This window comes from Rhinopithecus bieti, unplaced genomic scaffold (genome assembly GCF_001698545.2).
Source record: "Rhinopithecus bieti isolate Rb0 unplaced genomic scaffold, ASM169854v2 scaffold_17882, whole genome shotgun sequence".
NCBI lineage: Eukaryota > Metazoa > Chordata > Mammalia > Primates > Cercopithecidae > Rhinopithecus > Rhinopithecus bieti.
Window position 1 is genome coordinate 917365 of NW_016809462.1, and position 9991 is coordinate 927355.

At 41.4% G+C, this 9991-nt stretch overlaps 1 protein-coding gene across 5 annotated transcripts in view; it reads right to left on the reverse strand.

The window, feature by feature from the left end:
- Positions 1 to 4360: 4360 nt before the first annotated feature.
- The window catches only part of PDZD2 (PDZ domain containing 2), a 498374-nt gene continuing 492743 nt past the window's right edge, over positions 4361 to 9991 (reverse strand). For all 5 annotated transcript variants that reach the window (XM_017889458.1, XM_017889456.1, XM_017889457.1 and 2 more), the window contains one exon: positions 4361 to 7181. In XM_017889458.1, the coding sequence (XP_017744947.1) occupies positions 7015 to 7181 (167 nt within the window). In that variant the 3' untranslated portion in view covers positions 4361 to 7014. The remainder of the gene's footprint in view (positions 7182 to 9991) is intronic.

Below are 9991 nucleotides of genomic sequence, written 5' to 3' on the forward strand. Positions count from 1 at the left end.
TTTATAGCTGTTAGAATTTTACATAATTGGGCCTGGTACAGTGGCTCACACCTGTAATCCCAGCACTTTGGGAGGCTGAGGTGGGAAGATCACTTGAGAGGAGTTCAAGACCAGCAACAGAGAGAGGCCCTGTCTCTACAAAAAATAAATAAAATTTTACCTAATTGTATTGGCTTATACCTCCAGAACACTGCTTTTCTTTTTTTTTCTTCTTCTTTTTTTTTTTTTTTTAGATGGAGTCTTGCTCTGTTGCCCAGACTGGAGTGCAGTGGTGTGATCTCGGCTCACTGCAAGCTCCGCCTCCCGGGTTCACACCATTCTCCTGCCTCAGCCTTCCGAGTTGCTGGGCCTACAGGCGCCTGTCACCATGCCTGGCTAATTTTTTGTATTTTTAGTAGAGACGGGGTTTCACCGTGTTAGCCAGGATAGTCTCGATCTCCTGACCTCGTGATCCACCCGCCTTGGCCTCCCAAAGTGCTGGGATTACAGGCGTGAGCCACTGCGACCAGCCCTTAGAATACTGCTTTTCAACGATCATACTTCTGAGCATCCTGCGCATGTGTATTCCTGATGAATGGGAATATTTCTGAAGTTCCTCCATTAGAGCATGATGCAGGCTTTAATGTGTCTGTTGACATCATTCATTCATTCAGACGGAGTTTCGCTAGTCACCCAGGCTGCAATGCAGTTGGCACAATTTCGGCTCACTGCAACCTCCACCTCCCGGGTTCAAGCGATTCTCCTGCCTCAGCCTCCTGAGTAGCTGGGATTATAGGCGCCTGCCACCACGCCCTGCTGATTTTTGTATTTTTAGTAGAGACAGGGTTTCACCCTGTTGGCCAGGATGGTCTCAAACTCCTGACCTCAGGTGATCCACCCTCCTCGGCCTCTCAAAGTGCTGGGTTTACAGGTGTGAGCCACTGTACCCAGCCTGTGGCCATCTTTCATGATGATTCTTTTTCTCTTTTGTCCTGTTAATGTAATGTACTACATCTATAGATTCTTAATTTCAAATTGTTCACATATTCCTGGAATTAACATCAGTTGTGCATGTTTTCTGTAATGTACTGTAGAATTCTATTAGCTAACATTTAATCAGGATTTTTCAAGTTCATCTTCAATGTCACTTAGATGTCTACAATTTAATTTGACTTGTTGCTTCTAATGTGGCTTTGGTTTGGTAAGGTGATTGCTTTAGTTGTAGTTCTACCAGATCTATATTAATCTCAAGTTTTCTTATTGCTCTTTTGATCTTGTGCTTCTTAGAAGCCACATTTACTTAAGTATATTGAGAATACAAGAGTTTGTATTTAGAATTTTCTTTTCCCGAGTCATATTCCAAATTATATATTTACTTTTTTTTTTTTTTGAGACGGAGGCTCGCTCTGTGACCAGGCTGGAGTGCAGTGGCTTGATCTCAGCTCACTGCAAGCTCTGCCTTCCAGGTTCAAGTGATTCTCCTGCCTCAGCCTCCTGAGTAGCTGGGACTACAGGTATGTGCCACCATGCCCAGCTAATTTTGTATTTTAGTAGAGATGGGGTTTCACTATGTTGGCCAGGATGGTCTTGATCTCTTGACCTCATGATTTGCCCGCCTTGACCTCCCAAAGTGCTGGGATTACAGGCATCAGCCACCGCACCCGGCCTCCAAATTACGGTTTTTATCTGCCTTTTGCATAATTGTGTTTCACTCCCTGTCTTCTCCTCCCTTCTCTTCACCAGTTCTGAATTCATAAGTAGGACCCTTGGCTGAATTTGATTGTTTAGTTGGGGGTAAGTGAATTTTATTAAGCTTGCCATTTGCCCAAGATTGGTCAGTAGTGGATCCCTTATAGCTCTCTGTATTTAAGCGTTGTTCAAATCGTCTCTTAGGACAAGAGAAGAAAGTTGGGGACTAGCTGATTCTAGTCTTTTGAGATACTCAGCTGTTTTGAAGGGATCAGGAGGATGTGTGGAGTGATGGTGGCCATGGCATTTACAGGGCGAGGGTGAGCTGGGGCAGCTAATCTCTTTCTGAATCAGTTATTAATTGCAGGGTCCTATTTGGTGGGGGCTCCCCTCAAATCTGGCCTGCCACTCCTGACCTCAAGTGATCCGCCTGCCTCGGCCTCCCAAAGTGTTGGGATTACAGGAGTGAACCACTGCACCCAGCCTGGTTTTAGATCTTCTACATGGTATGTAGTTTTCCATTTCATATAATGGGTTTGTGGCTACTTCCATTTTAAAACTACTAGAGTTTCTCTATTTGTTCATTTCATTGGGTTTTAAGGAAGGGAATTATGCAAATAAGCACTCTGTCTCCTGGGAATTAGGGAGGCTACTTCCTCGCCTGTTACTCCTCTGGCCAGCTTAGACTGACCGCCAGGTGTCTGGGAAAATGAAAATGATTCCTCTTCTTCAATCTCATCTTCCCAACATTCTGAGGCCTGAAAATGACTCCAGTTTCAGCCTGCATTTTTTTTTTTTTTTTTCCAGACAGAGTCTCACTCTGCCACCCAGGCTAGAGTGCAGTGGCGCAATCTCAGCTCACTGCAACCTCCACCTGCCGGGTTCAAGCAGTTCTCCTACTTCAGCCTCCCAAGTAGCTGGGATTACAGGTGTGTGCCACCCACGCCCAGCTAATTTTTGTATTTTTGGTAGAGATGGGGTTTTGCCATGTTGGCCAGGCTGGTCTTGAACTCCTGATCACAGGTGATCCACCCTCCTCGGCTTCCTGAAGTGCTGGTATTACAGGCGTGAGCCACCGCACCCGGCCTTTAGCCTGCTTCTTAAAGGGCTCAACTTCAGTAGTCCCCTTTCTCCAAGTTAAGGATTTTGATGGTGGTCTTCAGAACTCTCTTTCATGCCACGTATGCTCTCTCAGTCGGAGAGAATTGTATTCCATTTCATTGTTCCCCTTCTGTTTGGCATTAAGATTTTTCTTTTTTTTTTTTTTTGGAAATGGAGTCTCGCTCTGTCACCCAGGCTGGAGTGCAGTGGCCCATTCTCCTGCCTCAGCCTCCTGAGTAGCTGGGATTGCAGGCACATGCCACCATGCCCGGCTAATTTTTTTTGTATTTTTAGTATAGATGGGGTTTCACCATGTTGGCCTGTCTGGTCTCAAAACTCCTGACCTCAAGTGATCTGCCTGCCTTGGCCTCCCAAAGTGCTGGGATTACAGGAGTGAGCCACCATGCCCGACCTGGTTTTAGATCTTATACATGGTATGTACTCTTCCATTTCATATAATGGGTTTGTGGCTATTTCCATTTTAAAACTACTAGAGTTTCCTTCTGTATTTGTTCATTTCATTGGGTTTTGAGGAGGGGAGTTATGCAAACAAGCCCTCTGTCTCCTAGGAAAAAGCTCTACCCAAGTAGGGGCAGGGAACCAATCAATCAGAATTTCAGTTTTGGGATGTATATAGAAAATCAGGCAGGCAACAGCTTGTATGTCCAGAGAAACTCTGGTATTGAATGGGGCCAAAATGATGGCAAATGGCTTCCATAGATGTCTAGGTAAAGAACTGGTAAGGACTGGGGATTAGGATGCCGTGACCAGCAGAAACAGACCTGAAGTGGGGAGAGTGCTGGATGAAGCAGAGTTCCTCCCGTCTGAGGCCAGGTCACATGCTGGGTCATGTTCTGAAGATTTCTGCAAGATATCATCTTGCCTTTTTCCTTGGGCTACTGTAAGTTGGTATCTCCATCTAGGGCACCGAAATAGGTGCTTTTTATTTAGCTCTGTGAGGTAGGATCCCAGATTATCCAAGTAGGAGGCAGAAGGTGATTGGGTAGGGTTTTTGAGAAAAAGAACATTATTGTGAAAAATGAGAGAAACAACTGACAAGGAAACAACTGCTGAGTGGCAGCAAGGGTCCAGTTAAGGCTGGAAACCGTGAATTTACAGCAGCAGCATTCTGTCTAGCTGTGGGATTTTTCTCTAGGAATAGGGTTATAGGAACCAAGATGCTGGCTATTTGGAAGGGTCCAGGATCACCTGGTAAGACAGAACAGTGGGGCAAGGGATCTAAGCCTGTGTGGGCTGGGCAGAGTTTGCTGTGCTACGCTAGGGTTCTAGTCTGAGAAGGGAATGGAAGGGTGGAGTTCTGATAGGGAGAAAACTGTCAAGGGCTTGTTGGAAGTGAAGACACGGGAGGAAGTGACCAGGCCAGGAGCGTGTGGTAAAAGAATAGGATGTTCAATTTAAGATTTAGAGGTGGAAAAGTTTTGGATTGTGTCAAGATTGTGAGTGTGGCCTGGAAAAGGGTGGCTAATTTGAGTTCTGTTGCCTTTGTACCGCTGACTCATTGAGGTGACAATAAACATTTCTTATCTCAGTATTACTCTAAAACAGCCAAAATAGAAAAAAAAAAAAAAAATCAAGTAGTAAGCAGAGTGTTTATTTTTTTAAAATTACTTAAAAAAGGTTGTTTACAGAGATGTGGATTTATATAACTTGGTGACAACATTTTTAAAATGTACAGGCTATTTCATATTATTGCACTTACTCTTTAATATATAAGGCATTTTACTTTACATAAATAAAGGATAATGTATAATATCATACAAAGTTACGGTGCCAATTAAGTCAACCATCAAATTCAATGAGATGTGTGTGGGAAGATGGAAGTGAAACCCAGCCTACTTTAATCTTCATGGTATATTCTTGCAACTACGATTTACTTGTTATAACACATATTTACCCTCATAGCTTATTGTGAATGACTGACCAGTTAAAAAAAAAAAAGAAACAATGACAGTTTTAGTAGGACAATACCATTAGTGTTCACGTCAGGAAGTGTGGGAATTTATTAGGCTAATTAGAAATACTAGTCATGCCTTGAACACTGAAGACAAACAGTTTTCTATCTTAGGGTCAAAGACAGTTTAGCTTTTGCTTCTTCCCTTAAATTTCAACTGTCGGCGAGGGAAACCTTCTGGCAAGATGTAGTAGCAGTGGCTGATGACTTTAGCATAGTGTATGTGGTAAGCCAGAGGTCTACCCTTGTACTCCAGATATGAGGCTTAAGGACTTGCGGAAGACCATTGCATTTGCTCCACATTGCACAAGAAATTCCTGTCTGTTCACGTAGGGCTGTGCGTTTCTTATTATTAGGCACAGCTGTAACAGTGGAGGCAAAAAGCAGTTTTCAGTGTTGACTTGAAACAGTCTTTCATTTAGGCAAGAAAGCAGAAACCACAAAACTGACCCCAGAAACTGAAAAAACAATCAAGCATGCACCTTGCACTGACTTCCTACAGTATCCTACCTGTAACTGTAGTGAAAAGTAGAAGTAAAATCAATAAGACCTTTCAAACTAACTCGTGTACTATATTTTCCTTTGTATTGCCGGTTGATGAGAAATCTGGACTCAAACAAGCCAGCTATTTTTCTCTCACGTGAAGGACCGCTCTAGGCCGACTTCGAAGATGTTTAAGTGGGATTGGTCATTCAGAAAAATGATGTACAAAGCTGATGGCTAAAGCCCCTGCATGAATCTGGGGGTCATAGCCATAGACCCAAGCTGTAGGTTATTTAAAGAAGTATCTCCAACATAAAATCTTAAGTGTCATGCACACAGGTATGGCAAATGCACTCTCCACTCATATTCTCAGGACTCAACGGGTTGGTTTGTGCCACTGAAGACCTGGCTTGTAACTACATTTCTGCCCCTTTACCTTGACTCACCCTGTTTCTCCTCCTCTTTATGACCCGATGAGGATTTGAATTTACCTAAGAAAATAAAGTACAGTATGAGGAGAGAACAGCCAACTATGTGACGACGAACGGAATATCCAATGGGAACAGCTACTGGAAAGCAGCTCATGCCGCCAGAGGAGTGGCCAGAGTGAGTTTCCCGAGCAGCGTGAGTCACGACAGTCTTCTGTAGGAAAACATTTTTGGCAAAAGGAGGAAGTTGCAAAGCAGGAAAAGGAAAACAGCAAAAACTTAAGTCACTGCAGTTGTCATTATACTAGGTCAAGAAAAGAGATCCAATACTTAGAATGTTACATTTCTTAAACATGTTGGGAAAGAGGAAAGAAACCAACCAATCTCCTAAAAGGATTCCATTAAGCTCCTCTATTTGGATCGTAAATATATTGTCTATAAATCCAAGGACACTTAGAAAGATACTTGATTTCTAAAGATTAAATTCGTGTTTGGAGTGCATAAAATACAGAAATGGAAACCCAGTGACTGTGATATTTTTGCCTGCTCTTGGTACTGACCAGTGTTGAATTCAAGCACTTATCAAGACAGGTTCAAAAACTAGTTGTAAGGTGCTTTTAGATGTTGACCTTTCTGCTCCCTCTAAGCAGTGAAGCTCATGGCTATTTAATACAGTTTTATCAGAAGTGCTATTCTGTAAAACAGCCTTATGGCTTACACTTTCTTAGAAAATGATCAATACTTCATGGTGATCAACAACCTATTGAGTTGAACTCTGCATACGTACATTATACATTACACTCACTAAAAAATACTCTATTTTGCTTTTTCATTTTTGGACAATTCCTGAGCTCGGCCTAACAGGTCATAATTCATTTTTTAAGTCTCATTCTCTTTTCAGGGTAACATATACAGACCTACAGCTCCTCCTTCCACTGAATGTACCTAAAAGCATTCTGTCATTTACTTACAAAATCATATAAAATGATAGTCATCTTAGGTGTGACATTTGTGTCCCCCTCAGACTTTTAGTTCCCTAATCACCAGGATTGGGTATGCTGGGAGAGCTGGCAAGAAGGAAGCAAAGGTCTAGCTAAGTGTTTCAAATAAAGAAGGGTGTGTCACATCTTCTTGTATCCCCATCAGTAAACATAAAGGTAGGGGACAGGCACTGCAACGAAGGAACCCTCCCAGCCTGGGTGATCCAGGTAGAAGGCTTCTGGAGTTAATTTCATTGCTGTTGCACATACAGTTAAGTCAGGCTTCATGTGTAAGCACAAGCTTGGAGATTTTTATAGTCTGTGTCTAAACCACAGTCTTGAAGACTGTGGTTTAAAGAAGGTCACTCTGGTTTCTTAAAATTCATGACGAATTTCTATGCTTTCTAATTAATAGCTGCACAGGTCCTTCTGGGACAGACTTCATAATATTCCAGGCATCAAAGTGCATGAGCCCAACCAGAGGTTTCCCATTAATAGCAAGAATTTCATCTCCAGCTTCTATTATTCCAGCTTGTTCAGCCGCACCACCTGCGAGAATAAACACAGAATAACAGAATAATAGCTTGGCAGTTTCACAGTATTCAAAATCCTAAGTAAACTAAAACTTTTAAATGATAAAAATATCTAAATAATATATTATTGAATAGAGAAATATTTCTTAGAACACAAAAAACATATATCCATAAAAATAAACAGGTCTACATAAAACAATTCAATTCTAGCCCTTCCCCCCGCCACCCCCCAAACATAAGCAAGATAAAAATAATGAACTGACAAGGGGAAGATATTTTCTATGTATTTAATCAACAAATGGTTAATATCCAGACTAAAGAACTATAAGCCAACAAGAACAACACAAAGTTGGGCAAAGGAAATCAACAGCTGAAATCCATACAGCCAGTAAACACAGAAAAGCAGGCTCAACTTCTTTTTTTTTTTTTTCTTTGAGACAGGGCCTTACTCTGTCACCCAGGCTGGAGTGCAGTGGTACAGTTTTGGCTCACTGCAGCCTCTGCCTCACTGGGCTCAAGCGATCCTCTCACCTCAGCCTTCAGAGCAGCTGTGACCACAGGCATACACCACCATGCCCAGCTATTTTTTTATATTTTTGGTAGAGATGGGGACTTGCCATGTTGCCCAGGCTATCAGCTTCTAATTGTTAACAGATACTGGCTGATACATGCAAGTTCTGAGAATCAGTGATTATGTGCTCATTAGTGACCATGGGGACTACTTACAGAGTTTAGCATGTTCACATTATAGCTCTGTCTAGCTTTGTATGAGCTCTGGAAAAAATGCAAGTGTAAACCCTCCATTTATGTTCTCACACATAGACTTCTAAAGGTACACCAGCTATGGAGGCATCTTATGGGAAAAAATGGCATTGAAAGAAAAATTCCCAAGTGTGAAAATAAAAATTTTCTCAGAAATTTTGATTAGACTTCAAAAGGCTGAGCAGATGATATCGATTTCATCCTATATTACTGAAGGTCATTATTGAAATAAATATTATGTCATAAAAATACAGCTTGGAAGAAATCCACCCAAGGACAAAAACATTTTCTGTGGTTAATGATAGAGGCAGTTACATTAGAAGAGAGACGTCACCAGGATCAGCCCTGTAGTGGGCCCCAGGAGAATGATTTGGTCCCCAGTCCTTGCTTTTCTTGAGATACATTTTTGGAAGGACCAAAGAACCGATTATGTTTGTGTTAACATAGTACCCAATGTTCTATTCTAGCATATTAAATAAGGCCCTCTGGTTATGTGAAACAAAAGAATTTTGTGAGTGCTTGGGCCTCAGGACATGGGAGGTTCCAGGCAACCAGAACAGCACACTGAAGGAGCAATCAGACTGGGTTTGGTCTCAAATCTGTGACTTCAGCCAAGTTACAGATTTCTCTAAACTTCAGTTTTCTCATCTGCAAAATGGTGATGATATCTGTCTTGTTATCTTACTAGGTTGTTAGAAGGACTGAACGAGATGAAGTCGTCTTCTAGGACGGGTTCTCAACCCTCAGGCCGCAGAGTGGTGGCAGGAGGGCTGCACAGCAGGTGAGCAGTGGGTGAGTGAGTGAAGCTTCCTCTGTATTTACAGCCTCTCACCACCACTCACATTACCACCTGAGCTCTGCCTCCTGAGAGATCAGCAGCAGCATTAGATTATCACGTCAGCGTGAACCCTATTGTGAACTGCGTATGCAAGGGATCTAGGTTGCGTGTTCCTAGGTTGCGTGTTCCTTATGATAATCTAATGCCTGATGATCTGTCAGTGTCTCCCATCACCCCCAGATGGGATGCCTAGTTGCAAGAAAACAAGCTCAGGGCTCCCACAGATTCTACATGACGGTGAGTTGTATAATTATCTCATTATATATTAAAATGTGATAATAAAGTACACAATAAATGTAATGCACCTGAATCATCCCGAAACCATCCCCCACCCAAACCTTCACCGTGGAAAAATTGTCTTCCACAAAACCAGTCCCTGGTGCCAAAAAGCTTGGAGACTGCTCCTTTAGGAAGCTTTCAGTGTTGTACAAAGAAGAGGTTTGCCAGCTTTTGGACTTTTTACACAAGAGAGAAATAAATTCTGTCGTTTAAAACACTGCTATTTTGGATTTCCTATTACATGAGGCCAAACCGAATCTTAACAGATTTGAGCAGGATATGTCTGTCTCTCCAGTTACACATAAATTTTTTTAAAATCTTTTTTCCCAAAAAGGTCTTGCATGGCTTTTAACACATTCTTAGGTTCCTTAGGCTTATGATGAATTGGTGTCACACAGTACACAATCTGCATTTGGCTTTTTTTTCATTCGACACTGTTTTTGAGCTGGTCCCAGTTAATATATAGAGATGTAATTTATTTTTTCAACTGCTATTTAGCTTTCCTTTATATGAATATATTTTATCATTCTGCCACAGATAGACATTTAAATTGTTTCATAGCTTCCATTTTTGTAAGCACTGCTAAAATTTTCCTTAGAGATTAACCAGGAGATACTTGCATGAGAAAAAAAAATGAGTGTTTTCCTTTCTCCACATCCTTGCCAACACATTATCGTATGAGATTTTTTATTTTTGGCCAACTTGATAGATTAAAAGAATGATTTATAATATTTCTAATTTTCATCCAATACATTTAAGTTTGAGCATTTTCCTGTGTTTCTCAGCCACCTAGGTTTTAACTTCTGTCAATTTTCTATTGCTTTCTTTACCCAAATTTTCTCTCTTGTATTTTCTTACTGAATTGATATAGTTCTTCATATATTCTGGAATTTCCTGTTTTTTTTTTTTTCTGAATTGATATAATTTTTTATATATTTTGAATTTTC